The sequence below is a fragment of the Gopherus flavomarginatus genome, chromosome 5, assembly GCF_025201925.1.
Source record: "Gopherus flavomarginatus isolate rGopFla2 chromosome 5, rGopFla2.mat.asm, whole genome shotgun sequence".
Classification (NCBI taxonomy): domain Eukaryota; kingdom Metazoa; phylum Chordata; order Testudines; family Testudinidae; genus Gopherus; species Gopherus flavomarginatus.
The window spans coordinates 19,531,309-19,552,393 of record NC_066621.1 but is presented as its reverse complement, the minus strand read 5'-3'; the positions used below and the strand labels follow the sequence as shown (position 1 = coordinate 19,552,393).

Genomic DNA, 21,085 nt, shown 5'->3' with positions numbered 1-21,085 from the left:
ACAAAGGGAACCAGGAGACTGCAAAACTTTAGAGTAGGTCCTACATAAACACTGAACAGCTGTTGCCACTGGTTGTCTTTAATGTGTCAGCAACAGAATTGTTTAATAGATGCTCAGGTTCTGGAGGACAACTGCTACTAGCTTAAATTAAAACACTCTTGTAGAAATTTTAAGGCAGGTCAAATGTGGGGCGTAAATCTACTTGGCAGCATCCCACTTGAGCACAGCCTTCCTGATGATTTGCATTTCTATCGTGCCTTTCTTCAGAGGATTTTAAGTCATTTGACAACATTCGCGAGCCTTCCCCACATCCTGAGGGGTGCACTGGCATTATCATCCTGGTTATAGTAACTAATCCCAGGTCTTCTGATGTGTCGATGGCAGAGCAGGAAAAAGAACCAGGAGTCCAGGTGCCCAGTCCCCCACTCTACCCCCTAGATAACCCTCTCTCCTTCAAAGAATCTGCTCATTAATAACATCAGAATATCTTGGTTGAAGTGTGGCAGATAGGAAAGGGGAACTGGTCTGTTCTATCAGGAGACGCTTTCTCTATTAAAACAACATGTCAGGCAGTAACACAGGTAAAAGCCAGAGCGGCCGCTCAGGAATGTTTGGAGATGGATCTTGAGATGAGATTGAGGCACAGCAGTTTGCTGGCAGGTTTCAGGGGAGCATATGTGAGCCAGTTAAATCCCTGTAGGAGGCCACCTCTCACTCCCAGGCACTGGGAAAGTGGAGTTTGTTTGTGACTGGAAGAGGTTCTGGCTTCCCAAAGGAGCAGGCTGTTTTGGTCCCCATCCAGCAAGGAACTTACGCATGTGCCTGTCTTTAAGCATGTGACAAGTTCCATGGGGCTCCTCACGTGCTTAAAGCTAGGCACAGGGAGCTGTGAAATAAAACGTTTTGCAAACCCTAACGCTAGTAGAAACGGTTTTTCCCTTTAAAGAAAATTATAATTCAAGGAAAATAGAGTTTTGGGGATGATTTCACAATGCCGAGTCAGTGTTTGCAACCCACACATCACAGCGCTGGGCTAGAGGGGGGAACAAGAAGTGAATCTAACTAGAAACATGGGGTCAGATTTACAAGTGCTCAGCAGAGAATAATTATCAAAAATGCCTCAGCCCCATTTTCAAACATGACTTTGAAGTTAAATCCTCAAAGGTATTTAGACGCTAACTCCCATTGAAATCAATGGGATTTAGCTTCCTCAATTAGGTAGACATACTTGAAAATGTTACCTGGCATTCATCATCGGATTTTCAAAAGCCTTCAGGCTCCCACCATGGCACTGCTGCACAGATTTTCAGAAGAGCCCATCACCTGTGTGCCAGGCTCTTCTGAAATCTGGAATAGATTCGGCCACCCTTACCCATGCTCAGCAGCATCTTGCTTCATGAATAGTTCCCTGGCAGAGTAAACAGAGGTATGGACAGTGGGATTGGCTCCATGAAATGAAAATGGCAAATCTATTTGCACTGTCCAAGCTGAATGAAGCTTTGCAAAATAAAACCACACTGCAGTATGGCAAAGGGCACATTCGATTTTTTACAATGTTAATTACTTCCTGTTATCAAACTCAGCCGTTGCTGTTACAACAGGAAGAGGCATTATTTTAAATGCAACATTTTCATCTTGCACAATGTCCCTGTGAAACCAAATCTTTTGTTTTTTGTACTAACCACTAGAACATTGCTTTGAATTCATTAATGAAGACCAATAGTTTCCCTTCCAGAACATCAGCTACTTGGAAGACCGAGACATTTGGGCTCAAGGAACCTAATGTGCTAACCCGCTGAAGAAAGTCGTTGGAAAAGAGCAAATTCCAGGTTGTCTCTCTTTGCGGGAACCACATGAAGTGTAATTGACTGAAATGCCTAACCCCTGTCTGCTGTGCTGGGGATTTGGGATTATTATTCTGTGAATGTCCTGCTGCTGCTATTTTTATGCTCTCATCACAAGAGAACAAAGGGACCATTCTATGAAATTAATGGCCAGTAGAATTACAAAATGTAATGCTAAGGACATATTTCTTCACCTATCTATGTAACCAGATGCTTACATAGCATGCAGCCAACCACCGGAACTCCCCTCTGCAGGAAAACAGATAGCCTAATACTAGGGCTGGATAACTTTATGACCATTACGGACAACTGCAGCTATGCAAGAGCTGGAGGTGAGCAAATGACATGTCTCATGCCATGATTGTCACAAGGGTCAGAGCTGGCTTTGAGTCGGTTTCCTGAGCAGGGAGGCAGGAGTTATTGGGTTCTAGACCCACAAAAGCCTTTTTGCTCAGCGGAGGAATAGTGCGACCGTAAAGGACTGAGACATCAGGGTGACCGTCCTTGAGAGGAGCAGAGAGAACACACTGCATGACAATATTTGATAGAGGTGAAGGATGTTTCTCTCTCTAGTGGCTGCCTCAGGGCTTTTGGTGCGCTCCCCTCATCAAAGTGATTAGTCAACCTCCCTAGGACCTTTCTGTGCAGAACCGAGAGCATCAGGTTGCATTATAGTAGAAGCTAGAGGCCTCAACCAAGGTCAGGGCCCCATTGTACTAGGTGCCGTACATGCACACAGTCAGACACCATCACAGCCCCAAAGAGCGTACGCCGTAAACAGACAAATGGGCTGGAAGGGAAACTGAGGCACAGATTAATACAAGCTCACCTAGCAAATCCATGGTCAAACAAGGACTAGAACACACCTCTCCTGATTTCCAGCCTAGTACCCAATCTACTAGGGCATGCTGCCTCCAGACCCACCCAGGGCATCTCTTATTATGAGGCAGCACAAACACTGGCAGCAAGGGGACCTGCGCAGAATAATTCCAAGTTCCCATCCCTAGAGCGAGTGGCTAGATGGACAGTTACTCTCCATGTGCTCCCTTAATGGAATCCATATCTGACCCTTGATGCTCTGTGTTAACACGGAGGAAGGCAAGAACCTAGTCAGCCAGACTCAGCTATTGGGATAGCTGCAGTGGTGCATGCAAGAAGATAGATCCTTCAGCTGGAGTAAACAGGCCTAGCTCCACTGATTTCAATGGAGTTACACCCATTTACACCAGATAAGAACCTGGGCCCATCACTGGAAGTCAGGAGCCTAGATACCTTTGAGGATCTGGGCCTGGACCCTTGTGGAGACAGGCAAAGCTGCTACACACCAGGACTGGCACTGGTGCCACTTTCCCGGTGTCAAGTTCCACTAGTGCAAAGGGAAGCTTTGCCTATTTGTGGTTTAGCACCGGTGCAGCTGGTGGTAATCAGGGCAAATCTCCTGGGTAGACAAAGGGCAACATTTTCAAAGGTGCTTAAGTGATTTAGGAACCAAAGTCCCATTGACTTTCAAATGGCCTTGGAAATCAAGACTCCAGCTCCTAAAACACCCAAAGCCTAATTATAGCCTGGGTTCACCCCTGCCTGTCTCAGGCCTCTGGAGACAGTAATTTGCTTGCAGTGTGGGGTGGGATCCACTGTTCTGCGGTGATATCAGACCTGGGTGGCTGAGAGAATGTGGCTCTCCAAGCCTGGAGTGTGTTAACATGACTCACCCGAACCACACAGGGTTTTGGCAAGTGCCGGCTGAATCACTGGGGGAGGAAAGACACAAGAGCGGCATACCCCCAGAAAGCCGCTGTCTCACTTCCTGACCATGACACAGCAGCTGGAGCAGGCTGCAATCAGCACAGCTCACCAACAAACAAAAAGAGCCTTATGCACTAAAACAACAACTCAGATACCAGCCCCGACATTACCTTTCCCCTCTGCTCCACGGGATCCAGGCAGCCAACAACTGCTCCTTACCCTCTTTTCTTATGCCCGGCTGCACCCCTGCTCCCCATTGCACTGACCTTTGGAACTATCGGGGCAAGGAAACCACGATAACCCTGGGTTCTTTTCCTGTATTCCCTGGGCCAGCATGTGCATTTGACATGCTTCCCCCAAGGGATCCCAAGAGTCTTTTTTTAAGAAGGGTGTTCTTTCAATGATAAACAACAACAAACAAACATCTAGATTATAAAAATGCATAGATTTGAAAGCTAGAAGGGACCATGGTGATCAGCATATATGGATCATTTACCCCCTACTGCAACGCGGCCACCTCTGAGTGGAACATGGCATCTTGTGAACAGTGTAAAGCAACACTGCACAATAGTTTAGGATGGGAAGTGAAGAAGACTGTTGTATCCAAATAAAACTTTGAGGCAGTGTGGATGTTTAGGGAGGACGATGGGGTTAACATCCATACTCTTCAAGTGCCATGAAACCTTTACTAACTGCAAGTGCTTTTATGTCTCATCTGAAATCAGTTTCCAAACCTGCTTTCAGGACATATGTCTGTTTCAGAAGGGAAGGTTTCAAGAAACTCATACCCCAGCAGAAGTTACTTTTCGACCTCTGAGTGGACTATGCTGAGATTTCAGTTCGAAATCAAAGACTCTTTGAAAGAAAACCAGACTACCAATATTAAAGAGGTCTCGTCAAGTCAAATTTGTCTTCAGAGCTAAGTTTTGTAAAAATAAGCTTTGACAAGAACAAAGACCAAGAGAAAATTCTCCAGCATGTCATGATACGGCTGTGCCTTGCAATTGAAAACATGTTGCTTTTAAACAAAACAAAAAAGAAAACAAACACAAACTCTCCTCTGTTGTGTTGTGTTCAGCCTTGTGCTAATGTTTGCTCACAATCCTCCTTTCATATTGGTGTAATTCCACTGACTCCTAATTTACACCCGTGTAAGAAAAAACAGAATCTGCCCTGGGGCATGTGAAATTGACCAGCAGTTATGAACACTGATCTGATATAACAACACAAAGTTCACAGCAATGGAAAATCGGGCCCATGGTCTTTAACCTCAGCTGGTCCCTTTAAAGTCCTTGGTTTATAGCCTTTTAACACAGTATCATGCTTTCCGTGCATCTTGTGCCTGCCTGCGTTTTTACTGCACACTCCTAATAATGTTGCCATATAAATTTGGCTCACACGGAACTGAAAGGTTAATTCCCTGCAGCACACGCCGAGGACCAGGAAAAAAAAAAAAAGGGACCGATTCTGAGACTTACATTGGGGTGTTTCCGTTGAATTCAAAGGAACTATACTTGACTTGCACCAGGGAGAGTGAGAACAGAATCGGGCCACCATCTTAGAAGCCACGCTGCTGTCCTTGATTTCTCATCTGCCTTAAATAAATGGAAGTCAAGGGGTTTTGTGTTTATACCCTCGTTATCAGGGACTGTTTTAATTAATGCCTACTGAGCCCATTACAATGTATCTGGGCACTGTACAAAAGTGAAACCAACCACAACTAAAATATCGCAGAGCTGGTCCCAGCGGCTAAGAGAGAAGTAGCCGCACTCTGCCAAATGAAAGCATCCAAGGAGGAACAAAATAATTCTTCAAAAACCTTAAAAGGAAGAGCGGGCAAGAAAGGACGTTAGGCCTGGCCATGTCTATGCAGATCCATGATGATTCCAGCCAGAAGAGACTAGATGCACTGGTGCAAACCCTCTGTGCAGATAGGCAAAGTTGCTATTGGCACTGATGGAGGTTAGCCCTGCTTGAAATTGGAATAAGCCACACTTTGTACAAGTGCATCTTACAGAGAGGCAGTGTAGCTTAGTGGAGAGTGCACTGGACTAGATTTCAGGGGACCTGGGTTCTATTTCCAGTTCCTCTGCTGTGCAACATTGGACAAGTCATTTACCTGCCCCGTGCCTCAGTTTACCTATCAGTAAAATGGAAATAATGGTACTGACCTCCTTTCTAAAGCACTATAAGATCTGTGGGTGAAAAGTGCTAAATAAGAGCTAGGTAGTGTTATTATTATTATGGCTGCCTTCCCTGTCCATACTACGAGTCTGTACCAGTGTAGATAAGCCCTTGGCCAGTCAAGATGAATCGACTGTTACCTGCCTTGAAACCCGATGCTGAAGGATTTAATCCTGCGACTTTCATCCAATGAGCCATTGGATAATCTGAACCGATTGCTATCGCTGTACTGCTGAGATACAGTAACCACAGAGAGCGTTTAATCCAGCCTGTCTAAGGCGAGAATCACATTACTGAAAACTTCTTAATGTCGGATCACGGTAGGGTGCTGCCCTGGCTACCAAGCCAGGAGGTGCCATGGAGGCAGCAGGTTCCACAGCAAGAGAAAGTCCTTTGCCTCACATCACAAGGATCTTTCTGGGTGATCTAAGAGTAGTGCTGAGCTGATGGGCTTTACAGGCAGACCTATTTAAGCCTGCCTGGGAGTAAAGGCAGATCACTGGGATGCAAGGAAATATGTGATGCAATGCAGGATGGTCAAAAAATTGGGGTAATGCTCTGCAGAGCCTCCCCTCAAAAGCAGCATTTGCTGTTCTAATCACATCCCTCCAAAGACAAACCTTCATGACGGCAGTTTGTGTAACTGCAACTATTATGCCAAAATTACAACCTACAAAATGAACAACAAATCTCCATAACAAAACCACCAAGGCCCTGGGACACGCTTTGAAAGGCCAGCAGGCAGTGTTCTCTAGCGCTCAGAACAAGGGAAGGGCATGATTTTCAGAGGTGCTGAGCACCCACAACTCTACTGGTGCTCAGCACCTCGAAAAATAAGGCTTGGGGATTCCTGGGTTCTAGCCTTGGGCGAGTCAGTTCACCTGTAATGTGCCTTGGTTTCTCCACCTGTAAAGTGGGGCTATTATATACCTTTCTAATGTGTTTTGAGGTCTTCAGATGAAAGGTGCTAAGTGAAAAATATCCTATGCAAAAATTCGGAGGGGCCAATTAAAGCTGCCAAATCCAATGAGAAGCTGCCATAACATTGTGTTTCTCCTTGTGCCTATGTCTGGGGAGCTGTTTCCTTAGTTTCAAGGGCTTGTCTAACACACATAGCCAAATTTTCAAACAGCTACCTCTACTGTACCCACAGTATTTGCACATATGACTAGGTTTGCACGCTTCAAACCTGTGCTTTGGTGCACAAGCAGACAGGGAGTCTGCACGTGTGAAAACAGTGTGTGTATGAACACCAGTTTGCACAAGCAAAACAATGGTTGTGGGGGGGAGGGAATTCAGGGGACTGGCTGGAAAAAAATCTGAGTTTTTGCTTTATTTCACAGGTGGTTAATGAACTGAATCCTGGTGACTGTTAGCCACATTTGCGGTGCTTGTGTCACAGCAAACACCTAGTGTGGGTAAACCGTTAGGGGAACTTTTATCTGCTCGATCCTGGGCCAAGCAGATCTTTTGTGACTGGAAGCAAACTCGTTTTACAGACACTGGGAGGTTTGGACATTGACAACTCAACAATTCACTGCAATAAACGCACCTTCCCGGTTGTAAGGGGAGAGCGGGGGAGAGAGAAAATGGGAAAAGGATGGTGGGAAGAGGACACCCTGCAGCTTGGTGTCACTGGCCCAGGAAGCAGAGCATGGGGGAAGAAGAGTGGTCCATGGGGAGTGCACATAGCGAGAATGTTCCCCAGAGTCCGAACCAGAAGCAAAGCCAATCAACATAGAGAAGAGCATTAACATTTACCAAGTGGAGGATGAAATATAGGACAGAACAGGCGCCCCAGGCTCCCAGTTAACATCTGGACAGGGATCAAAGCTGCGCCTGGCTGGAGGAACTCCCTGTTTGTAAGAGGAGAGGGCGCTGGCCATCACTGATGCACTATCCCCTTTCAGCAAACCAAGGGGGAAAAGACATCTGGCCCTGTCCTCCAAACAGCTAAACCCTTTGGAACCCATGACCAGTTAGAATGCAGAGGGGACCCTCACCTACTGCAGAAGCTGCCCAGTATGCTGGCCCTGGGAGAGACTCCAACGGCTTTGTGTTTCCTTCCTTCCTGCAAAGTCCTATTTGTATATTGGCTGCCCCAAACTGACACCAGCCGTTCCCTCAATTCCCACTGTGGAGGGGAAGGCAGCTTCAGAGAAAGCTCTTTCCAGACAGACTCTCAGCACCACTCTCCCTGACTGACATCCAAGCTCACAGCCAGTTCAGCAAAACAGCATCATGGGCAAAAGTAAGAGACACTCTGGGGACTTGACCTAGCTACCGCTGACCCTTCAGCTCAAGTTACATCATTGCCTAGAAAGCTGGAGACTTGGATTTTAGTCCTGGCACTGACCTTCCACATGCAGCAAACTCCTTTCTTCTCTGGGCTGGGACAGTCTCCTCATAAAGGAGGTACGTGGCATCTCAGTTAACTACAGGATCACTCTATCACCCTTCCACACTTAAATCAAAGCCACACTGGAGTCCACCACTTGCCCACTGGCTAGGCCAGGTCTACAGTGGGGATCACAACTAGAGCGGAGGGAATCACTGGTTTTCCAGATTGGGAGCCAAAAAAAAAAAAAAAAAAAAAAATCAGAAAAAAATTTCATTTTGGGTTGAAATTGACATTTTTCAGTTGTTCTCATCAAAACAAAATACCAATATAAAAAATAAATTGTTTGGTATCAAACAAAACAATTTTTTTTGTTTGCTTTGCTTTTTGCATTATGTTTATTACCCTTTTAATTAAAAAACAAAACCAAAATCTAGCTACATTTCTAAACACGTCACTTCAAAACGAAAAGTCAAAAGGTTTCATTCTGAAAGTCTCAAATGTCATTTTGAATTTTTCAAACTTTCTGTTTTTCATTTACTTCTTATTCAGCCAAATCTATTTGCTGAATTTGACCTGAATTGGCAAACAGTTTCAGTTGCCCTGAAACTGCATTTTTGGGCAAACAAATTATTAGAGTGAAAAATTTTGCCCACATCTATTTTGAACAGTTGGAGACCACAATTCCCACAATACAATGCTCCATTTTGACGAGGGCAGCTAGGCACATTGCATGCTGGAACTGGTAGCTGCAGCTCTGCACTAAGAGACAAGAGAAACCATGATCTGCTCCATTGCATGGAAATTGAAGAGAGGACCTTAGGTTGCTGAGATGGGCAGAGTTTCAGTGTCCCTCCTACAGACACTAATCCTCAGTTTGAAAGCCGGTTACGTCTTCTGATAGCAGCACTGGCCATATGCACAAGCAAAGCAGGCAGCTGTTCAGAGCCCCACATCCTGCACAAGGTCTGCTCCTTGTCGGATGGCCCTGTCTCTCTCTCTCTCTCTTTCTCCAGTAGCAGAGACAACTCAGGGCCGGATCCCAGGCTGGCCTTGCTGCAGCGGGTTTAGAAGTAGGAATGGTGGGGGAGGTTAGTAAGCATCGGAGATGGAAAGTGCATCATTAATAACCCCTGAGCCACATGCGCTAGGGCGGGAAGTGTGGCATGCAGTTAGGTGGACGGCTCAGGCCCCATGCCTGGTTTTTATCCCAAGACAAGATGCATCTACGGTTAGAACTCCTCGAAGAGATAGAGAGAGAACAAAAATATTTACCATTAGAAAACGTCTGGGGGGTAACGTGTTGCTGGAGGTGCCTCTCCCCTGTTTAACATTATAAAAAAGTGATTTAGAAACAGTGTCCAGCAAGAAGCCTACCTTTTTAAAATTTCAGTTATTTCTTATTCTCTGCCTCTCAGATTTGCAAAGATTTCCTCCCTTTCCCCCACCCCAATGAGCCTGGCACAGAGGCCTGAGCTTGTATCAGCAAACCACTCCGTCACCCAGCCCATCACAACCCATAGCAGACTGCTGGGGCGGTCCCCTCCCACGTCCTCTGACACAAAGAGGCAGAATTCTCATGCTACAGGCTGGGGGTGAGAGGATGAAAGACCAAGAGTTGCAAAGAGAAGTAGCGTTAGTTGGTTAGTATTGAACGTCTTCCCTCGTTTGGTTTGATGCTATTGCAGACTAGCTCTTCACTATCTGGGCAGCAGAGTGTCGCCCACACAAATTTAGCAGGGGACATGTAAGGGGTTGTGAGCTACAGCAGGCATATGCGATGGGTGCAAGGGAGTCTAAGCGTAAGGGCAACGAGGCTCTGGGACCATACGGTCTTGTCTGTATGAGAAAAGGTGCACTGGTCTGATTTAAAAATCCACGTAGTTAAACTGGTGCAGACCTCCTAATGGAGAGGCATTTAAATCAGTTTAGCTTAATCCAGTGATGTACCAAACTAAACCAATTTCAGCAAGGGTTAAATGGGCTTAAGTATGTCTTTGTTAGGTCGTTCACTCATTTAACTAGATCAGTTTCCAATACATTTAACTGCAGGTTTCTGGCTAAAGGCAAGGGCTAAGGCAGTCAGTGTTATGGACACACTAAGGGACCAATTCCACCCTCAGTCACTCTGATGTAAATGAGACGCGACACTGGTGTAAAAGTGGCGTGAAAGAAGAATCAGGCCCCGTGGGTGCAAAAGAAGAGTGTGGCAGGAAACGCAAGCAGGAGGGAGGTGTAAGGAGGAGTGAGCCCAAGTAACTCCCAGCACACTTCAACATACACCCTCTTCTGCTCCTTCACCATATAGCAATTTAGACCCCTAGGGCCCACCTACTGATGTGTAACTGCCCATCACCTGGGAATCTGGCCCTTGTATCACCAGCTTCAAGTCAGCAGCTGGGCCAGGGGCTGTATTCTGCCATGAGCTGCATGGCAAATATCCCCCTGGGGCAATCCCATGGAAAGCATCCGTGGAATGAACCCAACTAGCCTGGCAGGGGCTGGAGCAGTTCCTGGAAGATAAAGGGAAGGGGCACACAGCCCCACTGAGCCAGGCTGCAGGGGGCTCAGGGGGGACAGACATGTCACAGAAGGCGAAGATAAGTATGAGGAAGAGAGGTCCTAGAGGAGAGGCTTCAGGAGCAGGAAGTATGCTGCTACCTGGGGCAGGGAGAGGGGGCGTGAGACAGGCAGCTCCAGGGAGGTTGAGGCCTGGTATAGAGAGTTCCAGGGAGGCCAAGGCCCAATGCTGAAGGCTCCAGGGTACATGCATGTGTCACACGTGCTGGTGGGGCTGCTCTGGAAAAGCCAAGGCCTGGCCAGGGGGTGGGGGGACCTGATGAGGAGGCTGGAGCCTGAGAGCTGGAGTGAGGGGGTGAGAGGGGGAGCTTGTGCCTGGGAGGAAGCAGTGTTGAAACAAGGACCTTTGCGTAGAACCTGCCTCCACTTTCAGCCCTGCCCTCACAGAGGGATCACTATGGTCGCAAGGCCCATGGGTGCCTGAGCCAGCATGAAGGAGGTGAAGGGAGGAGTCACAGCCAGGTCGTAACGGATCAGGTCTAGGCAGCACCGGCAATGAGCCGTCTGGAGCCGTCTGCACTCAGGGGAGATGGGGGGCTGAGGAACAAAGCGCCAGCTGCTGCTCCCATTAAAATCGATGGCAGAGGTCCCAGGGCCTTCACTAGGGTCAGGATCGAGCCTGAGCCAGGCTTGGGCTTTGCTATATGACTGTGTGGATCCCTGCCTAGTAAGATGGATCCACAGCAGCAGGCGAAGGAGCTGGGAGAGTCATTTCTCCACGCGCTGGGCCTCGTGGGGGTTCCCGAGCCAATTCCTCAACCCTCCACAGAGGAAGAGCCAAGCAGATGGGCTGGACCCAAGGACCAGGAACCTGGCAGCACAGAGAAGGTGAGCGTTTGGGCAGTGCTTCCCCCATACATTCACGGCCCATGTGGAACTGATTATTCCCCAGGGATGGTGAGGCGACGAGAGACAATCAGAGTGTCTGAGCAAAGGGCTTAACAAGAAATAAACTCCAGAGGCAGGTAAGACTGCGCGGAGAGGCCAGGATGGAGTCGAAGAGAGGAGGAAGGTGAGAAGGAAAAGAGAGAGGAGTGCGATCTGCTCCCAGACACCTCAGGTCCTCGGCTCTCTGCAGTGCTCAGTACTGGGCAAATCCTAACTGGCACCTGGGACCTTACTCTGCCACCAGGATTTTCCCCAAATGTCCATGCTGGACAAACCAGCGGTTGGGGGATGGTGGATGCCCTCAGGGCACATGGGCAGGGGGTTTCACTCCCTTCCTCTGCAGCAACAAAGAGGGAGTATCTCCTGTACGGTCAGTCTCTTGTGATTGTGGGGGCACTCAGCAGAAGATGACATCTTGTAGATGCACCAGGAAACGCTGCCTCAGCCCCACCATGCCCCTTCCCACCTTAGAACACCATGTAACATCTTACAGCTGCTCAAGCCAACTGCACTGATGCAAACGTCATATATCTATCTTGGGCATAGGTCTGCACTCCCCATGTTGGGGTAAAGTGGGGACAGACTGGAGCCTTGGGGAAAGAACGGACCTTCTGAGGGAGGCAGACCTGCCTGTAATATGCTGACCCCATTATGGCCAACAGAATGGGCAGGATGTGAGGCAGGATTGGGGAGTCCAGCTGCAGGGGACTGGCAACCTGGTTCAGGGCTGCCCAATGAGTTTTGGGAGTGGCTCAGGGAAATCAGTAATGGGATAAGGAGCCTTGAACCCAGAAGCGACCAAAAGCTATTGCTATCCAAAGTTTGGTCAGTGCCCCCATCCTATGCAAAATAAGTTGGGTGGGTCTCAGCCCATGAACGGAGGTCTATGCCATAGAACACACTGTCACAGTTGGCACCAATTGGCCTGCTGGCTGGCAGACTAAGCAGTGACTGAATTAGTTCCCTATTAATGCTGCCCTGCATAGCACAACCCCACACACCCTGGATAATACAGGGGGCAGAAAAGCTGGGTGATGATGTGCACCCCTCTACCCACACTGAGAAGGAGAAGGGGTAGAGCAGCCTGGTAGAGGGGCTCACAGGATCCGCGCTATTAAAGATGGAAAGAGAGCTAACCAAACGCAAGGACCCTCTATATCCAATGTCAGACCCTACCTCAGTTTCTCCTCGTGTCCGATGGCTCTATTAGTTGCTGAAGCGACTTAGCCCGCTGGCTAAGTCCCAAAGTTCACCCCAAATAATCCAAACCAACACAAACCCAGATCTTTTGCCCGGGCCTCATTCCTCCCTCTGAAGGTCTGTCCTCTTCCACCAATCTTCCAGCCCACCTGGGATCTAATCAGCCCCTTGGTAGCAGCAGAGGTCTCTAGACGGCAGCACAGTGGGAGCCCAGGCCCACCTCCACTATGGGTTCTCAGGCTTGGTGACCCGATACAGACAGACTATCTAACCCCCGCGCTCCAAAGTTGCCCCATCTTCTTCCTACAGTGCCGGTCCTCCTGGTCGTTAAAGAGCCCTGACTTCTCAGTTTCCTCTCCCTGGAGTCCCTGGGTCAGCAGCCCCAGAGGCTGCTCTTAGTTCCCAACAGGCCTGCTCTTACCCACCTGACTCTGTGTCCCTCCTCCTCTCCACATCGGGAGTCAAACCACTGAGCCCCAGCTGCCTTAAAGGGCCAACTCACCCAGTGACCCCAGAGCATGCAATCCATCGGCATTCCCCCAGAGAGAGGGGGAGCCAGTTACTAAACTGATACATACTGGAACTCATGCTCATTGGGATTCCCGGTGACCCACAAGCAGGGGCGGCTCTAGGTATTTTGCCACCCCAAGCACAGCAGTCAGGCTGCCTTTGGCAGCTTGCCTGCGGGAGGTCCGCGGTCCCGCGGATTCAGTGGTACGCCTGCGGGAGGTCCGCCAAAGCGGCGGGACCAGCGAACTCTCTGCAGGCATACTGCCGAAGGCAGCCTGCCTGCCGCCCTAGCAGCGACCAGCAGAGCGCCCCCCGTGGCTTGCCATCCCAAGCACGCGCTTGGCGTGCTGCTGCCTGGAGCCGCCCCTGCCCACGAGCCACAAAGCTGAGGACCCGAGAACACAGGGTATGCCACTCCTGATCGGATCTCTGCTCCATGCTTCAGAGAAAAGCAAAAATCCACCCCACATCAGTGGCTCTTCCATTCTGTAGACATTTTGCAAGAGCAAGATTCCTTCACAGACCATCTTTTCTCCCAACCTCCAAATCCCCCATGCATGGCTCATTCTGCAGACCAATTGCCCTCGATAACGCACGTGCTCAGTAGCTTTGGATCTTTCAGCATCTCTTCAAGGTGCCTGGGAAGGGGGCAGAGCATGTTCTTCTTTCCTAGTCCCTGTCCTTCTGCCCATCTGGGTCCACCTCTGATGCCAGGAGTGCCCCCATAAGCCCACAGGACCAAGTCAAAGGATTCTGGGAGCATCTGAGGAGGACCCGTTGCAGGTGGCTGAGTGTGGGTCAATGTATGATAAAACTCAAGAACTGCTGCCCTAAAGGCCAAACTACATTTTGTTCTCCTGCTCCAATCATGTTTCCTGCCAACTCGTGGCTCCGGCTTCCAAGCTGCCAGCTGAGTTATGCTCCATCCTAGACACAAACCCGCTTTCCCTGCATCCACTAACAGCCTAATACAGAGGGGATGCAATGGGGAAGGAGCGCTGGCACCGGGGGAGCTTTATCGCAATGGGGAGGCAACACTGGCGCGTCTGGGGAGCGTGCTATATCACAATGCGGGAGCAGCGTTGGTGTGTCTGAGGAGCGTGCACTATCGCAATGGGGAGGCAGCATTGGTGCATCTGGGGAGAGTGCTATATCGCAGTGCGGGGGCAACACTGGCGCGTGTGCTATATTGCAATGCAGGAGCAGTGCTGGCGCATCTAGGGAGTGTGCTATATCGCAATGCGGGGGCAGCGCTGGTGCGTCTCGGGAGCGTGCTATATCGCAATGGAGAGGCAGCGCTGGCGCGTCTGGGGAGCGTGCTGCATCACAATGGGAGGCAGCGCTGGGGCATCTGGGGAGCATGCTATATCACAATGCAGGGGCAGCACTGGCGTGTCTGGGGAGCAAGCTATATCGCAAAGTGGGGGCAGCGCTGGGGCATCTGGGGAGTGTGCTACATCGCAATGGGGAGGTAGCGCTAGCGCGTCTGGGGAGCATGCTATATTGCAATGCAGGGGCAGCACTGGTGCGTCTGGGGAATGTGCTACATCGCAATGGGGAGGCAGTGCTGGGGCATCTGGGGAGTGTGCTATAATGCAATGCAGGGGCAGCGCCGGCGTGTCTGGGGAGTGTGCTACATCACAATTCGGGGGCAGTGCTGGCACATCTGGTGAGTGTGCTACATCGCAATGCGGGGGCAACGCTAGCGTGTCTGGGGAGCATGCTATATTGCAATGGGGAGGCAGCGCTGGGGCATCTGGGGAGCATGCTATATTGCAATGTGGGGGCAGCGCTGGGGCGTCTGGGGAGCGTGCTATAATGCAATGCGGGGGCAGCACTGGCGCGTCTGGGGAGCATGCTATATCGCAATGCGGGGACAGCGCTGGCACATCTGGGGAGCGTGCTACATCGCAATGCGGGGGCAATGCTAGCGTGTCTGGGGAGCATGCTATATCGCAATGGGGAGGCAGTGCTGGCGCGTCTGGGGAGCATGTTATATCGCAATGGGGAGGCAGTACTGGCGCGTCTAGGGAGCATGCTATATCGCAATGCGGGGACAGCGCTGGCGCGTCTGGGGAGCGTGCTACATAGCAATGCGGCGGCAATACTAGCGCGTCTGGAGAGCATGCTATATCGCAATGGGGAGGCAGTGCTGGCGCGTCTGGGGAGCATGCTATATCACAATGGGGAGGCAGTGCTGGCGCGTCTAGGGAGCATGCTATATCGCAATGCGGGGGCAGCGCTGGCGCGTCTGGGGAGCGTGCTACATCACAACGCGGGACAGCGCTGGGGTGTCTGGGGAGCGTGCTATAAATCAGTGTTGCCATTTCTGGGGAGCATAAACCACCTGTTTGGGGAGCACTTTAGCAGGGTGACTGACACCTCCACCAGTGACAGTGCATCTCACAGTCATGTTTTCTCCATATGGAACCACAAAGCCTCAAGTCCAGGGCTGAGCGCACAACTGCAGCCTGCTGCTTTCCTCTGGCGTCTCTAACAGCGGACAGAACAAGCCCCTCCCATCGTGTGAGGCTGACCTGACCCAAAGAGCTGCAAAGCACTTTAATCAACAGGGCGGGGTGGGTTTTGGGGCTGTTGAAAAGGCTGCTTTAGAGAATAAACATGAATACATAAGGTCATCAGCCTCCCCTCCTCTGATGCTGGAGCCAGGGTGGGAGTCATGAGGGCTGGCCCCTGCTCTGCTCAGAGGCATGTTATTCATTATCTGCATTTTTAAAAGCAGCAATAAAAAGCAGAAAAATGAAAAACACCGGCCGCGGCCTAATGAAACTGTCATTCAAATGAAGCCACCCCGCTTCCTGCCAGCTGGTGTGAGCTGAAGGAGACCTGCATGAGGAGCCTGCTCCCAGCGGCCCTTCAAACACACCGCATTCAATTTCAAAGCTCTCGGCCTGGGGAGCAGGTTTGCACTCCCCTCCCTGGAAACTTTATTCCCCTTGAAATGATGAAGTATTTCAGAGGAAATGGAGAAGGGCGGGGGAGGGCTGGGGCGAGCAAGGGAAGCTGTCTGCTGAGACTCGGCCGTAGAACAAAAAAGAGCAGTTATAAATATCCAAGCAGGTACCTAAGCCTTCTGCCTGACTATAAATCTGTCGTCCGGGCATCCCTGCAGGGAAGGCAAGATTGGCTGCCTGTTAGTCACAGATGGCAGCACAATCCTGCACTGTTCGAGGCGGGCGCAGTTAGGGGACTCAGCTGCACTCCGATGCTACCAACCATGCTGGGCTGGATCCTGGCTTCACTCACGCTGATCAGCACAGCCAGGTGTAGCCAAGGGCAGAGCGTGGCTCATTAGACAAAGGGCTGGGCAATGCGGGAAGCTGGCCCAGTTTGAAAGGGATGCTATGTCTGTAACTCACCTGGCTGCGGGAGGAAGGAGCGGCAGAGTGGATGCAGTGAACAGACCCCCTGGGATGAGTCCAGAGTGGAGCATCAGCGGCTAGTCAGGATTGGCCAATGTTACTACTAAAATACTTCGTGGCTGTATTTAATTTCATGCATGGAGGTGAGTTAGCAGGAATATAAACTACATGTACTGAATCGCACAGGAAAATGTTTTCTAAGGGGCAGGGAAAACATGAAAGAAGATTCTTTGACCAAGGTTTTTGGAAGAGATTGGTGATTTTGGGCCTCAACTTGATGAGATATCTTAAATGTCTGAGCACTGAAAACCTCTAAAAATCAGGCCCCACGAGCTGTGTGTCCTAAATCCCTAGACACTGCTGAGCCCCATCAAAACATTATCCTGAAGGCTTGTACAGGCTCAAATGAGGACCTCAAAACACTAGCTAGACATTAAAGCTCTGGTGCCCTGGAAGGTAGGTATTCCTATTTTACTAGTGGATAAACAGAAGCACATACCACTGAAATGACTTGCCTAAGGTTACAGAGTAAGTCAGTGGCAGAGCTAGGAGTGGAACCCAGGTGTCCAGAGCACCCAGTTCTCAACTCTAACCACTAGACTTCCCAGGCACAGCAGGAATGGTTAGGCTAGAGGATGGAAGGAGCCCTGACCGACTTGTGCACAGAGAATGCAAGGGAATATTTGGAAAAATCCAACATATTTACAAAGAAATTGAAGCACCTAAAGATGCAAACAGGGGCCGACTGGGAATTACAAAGCTCTAAGCAGGTTAGGCGACTAAGTGCAATTGAAGTCAGTGGCCATTACACATCTAATTCTGCTAGGCATTCTGCATCTTTAGGCACCTAAATACCTTGAAAAATCTGCCCCCTCGTCTTTTTCCCTGTTAAGACCATAGAAAAAAACTGCTGTCGTAGAAGAAAGATTCTCTCAAGGGAATCTGCAACTCAATTTACCATACCACTGTTGGTTTTTTTGGGTTTTTTTTGGTAGAAATCTGAGATGTTGCCATGAGAGTGGAGAAATGTAAATACGGTACTGAACTTCAAAGAAAGGCGAGGAGGTCGGTCCTGGCCATGACTGCCGTTCGTTTAATGATTCAATGAATAAGAGGGTGGGGGAAAAATCACTCAACTGCTGGAAGATAATGAAAACATGAAAAATGGTTTATAAAGACTAGATCTGGTCACTCAGTTGCACTTTTTTTGTTGTTAGAATAACACAACTGTGATTGGAAAGTGGAAGGTAGGAGGATCGAAAAGAGGCTGAAGGGCCATGGAAAAAGGGTAATAAAGAGCATCAAAGCAAGGGGAGGTACCACAGAGACTAGCGTGCTTAATGATTATTTATCATTTGTACTGTGGTAGTGCCTAAGAGCCCTAGTGCTGGGCCAGGAGCCCATAATGCTAGGCACTGTACAGGCACAGAATGAAAAGCCAGTCTCTGTCTCAGAGAGCTTAGGATCCGTCTAGTTGAATCTCTTCGTTAATGATGCAGAACCAAGGCTGAAGCTGCCCATTCATTACATTTACAGATAATTCTCTATCGGAAGAGCTGAAAACATCAGGGAGGACAGAGAAATTCCAGCGGAGCCAGAGTGACTGGAAACGTGATCAGAAAACAACCCAAACACAATGAGGTTCAACTCAGAGGAAATGTAAGCACTAACACACCTAGGGGCACTGGCTTCCCAAGCAGAGCTATGCAATGGGAAGGGGAGACTGGAGAATCAGCAGGGCTGGAAGACGTCTAGGGGTGATGATGGTGGCCAATAATTTAGACAGGCATTTGCAGTTCAATATTGCCCAGAAGTAGCATGGGGCTGCCTAGGTAGAGGCATCACATCCCGGAGCAGGGAGGCACTAGTTCCTCTCCATGGGGTCAATCCTGCTCCTGCTGAAGTTAATGGGAGCTTTGCCATTGATTTCAACAGGTGTGAGAACAGGATCTATACGGCTCTGGTGCAAGAGCACCAGGGAGTAAATACCCTGGTACCAGAAAGATATTGACAAACTGCAGGTGTGCACAGGAGAGTAACACAGTAACACAGATGTTCGGGGGGCAGGGGGTAAGAGGGAGAGATGAATAGAAGTAAATACACAGAGACTGGCTCACTGAAATCTAAGGGAGAACAGGATAACAGGATACACATATCTGTAAACACCAAGGAAGGAGTGAGATTATTTAGGAGGGCAAAAGGGGGTAGAATTAGGCATAATGTGATGAAATTAAGGAAGGGAAAACTTGGGGTCTGAATGTCAGAAAAGTTTTCCTGGCAGTGAGATCTCTGAGAGTGGGGAATTATCTCCCAGGAGGCAGGGGTGGGAGCCCTGTTCCTTGGGAGGGGTAAAGTTAGACTGGACAGATCACGTGTGTGAAACAGGGAACAGTCACAGGCCAAGGAGAGGGATGAGATGGGATTTCCCAGTGCTAGCTTGTAGAACGAAGCTGCCTCGTGTGCAGGGCATTTTCTGTGCCTGCACAGCAGGAGCTTGAAAAGCTAAATCTCTCAGTTGCTTTTAATTCCTTTTTTATTTTTCAGTAAGAGCTAACATGTTTACAGTAATCTGTGGACTTAATCACTTCCCAAATGTAACATTTTTTGAAATCAAATCAGCTGTTAAGCTGCGCAAGCATCTGAAACTAGTAAAACTTCTATCTCTGTTTGATGTTTTACAATTTGAAAACACACAGAGAAAAAAAAGCTGATTTGGGGGGTTGTTGGGTTCTGTTTTTTTCATTTTTGCAAGACAATTGTTGGTGGGCTGAGACCTCATGGTGCCAAGTTTCTCACGTCCAAATCTTAACTCCCCCACTCATCCTTCCCCAAAGACTAGAGGATAACAACACAAGGGAAGATAACTGCTAGCCCAGAACAAAGCTTCAGATTCCTCATTCAAGGCATTCTAATTCTTTTCCTAGAGAACTTTCCCTTGTGTCTGCTCAAAAGTGTGTGAGTGTGAGAACAGGACTGGGCATGCACGTGCAACTATCCACTTGACCATGTTCACAAGAGCAAACGAATGAATGCACATATACCCCGTACAGCTGTCTGCAATTAGAATACATGCTGTCATGTAATATATATAGATCTGTGCATTAATTAAGCCTGTACAAAAGGCTCCCCCACCCTTGCTAAATTACTTAGAAACATCCTCAAACATACTGAGTCCATTTCTGATCCAGCTCTATTAATCAACCAATTATTGTTGGTCCATTTGAACTAAAGGAGACTCTCCAATTACTGGACAACAGTACAGGGCTTATGATGTGCAGCTGAGTTGGATCTATCACACACACACACACACACACACACACACACACACCCCTGTGCTGCTTTTTAGAATACCTAGATTTCTTGTGGGGGAAAACTCCACAATGTCTGGAAGCCTCAGGAGCTGGTACTTTCAGTGAGATCCAGAGCCAATTGTTTGGCTGTACAGAGACAGATCAGAGAATAAATCTTCACAGCAGTGTTGACCCTCTCTGTACAGCTCTGGATCCCTGGCCGGTGAGTGTTACAGGTAGGAGAGGGAGCATTCAGTAAACTTCAGTGGAGTCTGGGGCAGCAGCCTGGTAAGCAAGTAGTCTTAGTGCAAGTGCACTGAGATCCACAGGCCAGCCAGAGCACACACACAGATACACACAGGTGTGATCTAAGCTACAGCTTTCACCTACCTATGCACGTTTTCCCATCAGCATGCAGCACAAACTTCACATGGCAGCCACACTTGGGCCCTTGGTCTGTATCGTCACACGTGTGTTGGCATCCTCCGTTTCCATAGTTGCAGGTCACTGCAGGGGGCAAAGAACCCACAGTCAAGAAGTCAGCAACAGCCTAGAGCAGGGAGCAGGTTCCAAACATCATCATCCTACGCTCTTGATCTGGAATGCACATGAGCAGGGGAATGCAGGCTGTCTGGAGATTGGAACTGTCACACCAAACAGTCCCTTTATGCCAGCATCCCATCTCCTGCCACGATGAATTAGGTTAAACGATCCATTTAGTCAGGCATCCTGAGCAAGGCACTGGTCCATCTGACCCAGTACCTGATGTTCAAGCTATTTAGATCATCTCTAGGGATGTGAGAGAGACGCTCTATCCCTATGGCCCTTTCTGTCTCTGGCCTTTCTTCCCAATTTTTGTCATGGGGACACTTGCCTACTGGGAACTCATCTTCCCAGCTCGATTCACACTGGCCAATGCACCATCCCATGGTAGCAACTTTCAGTTAATACCCAGCTGGGCCACGTTTAAACTGGTGTCCTAGAGGTGGAAGGCTGAGAGCCGCGTGAGAAAACCAGCCGAGGTAAGATGAGAGGAACGAGCGGTTCTAGAGTGAGTCAGATCTAGATCCTGTCACCCTAGGTTGCGAGTTCAAATCCAGCCTAGGGTCAAGATTATCAGGA

General features: G+C 49.1%; 1 protein-coding gene across 5 annotated transcripts in view; it reads right to left on the bottom strand.

Annotated features, from left to right (window-relative positions):
- SCUBE3 (signal peptide, CUB domain and EGF like domain containing 3) overlaps positions 1 to 21,085 on the bottom strand; it is a 101,517-nt gene that overhangs the window by 31,912 nt on the left and 48,520 nt on the right. For 3 of the 5 annotated variants that reach the window (XM_050953016.1, XM_050953018.1, XM_050953021.1), the window contains exons 6-7: positions 20,354 to 20,470; positions 9,388 to 9,435 (exon numbers count right to left, since the gene is read on the bottom strand). In XM_050953016.1, the coding sequence (XP_050808973.1) occupies positions 9,388 to 9,435; positions 20,354 to 20,470 (165 nt within the window). The remainder of the gene's footprint in view (positions 1 to 9,387; positions 9,436 to 20,353; positions 20,471 to 21,085) is intronic. The other 2 variants (XM_050953019.1, XM_050953020.1) reach the window with 1 other exon arrangement.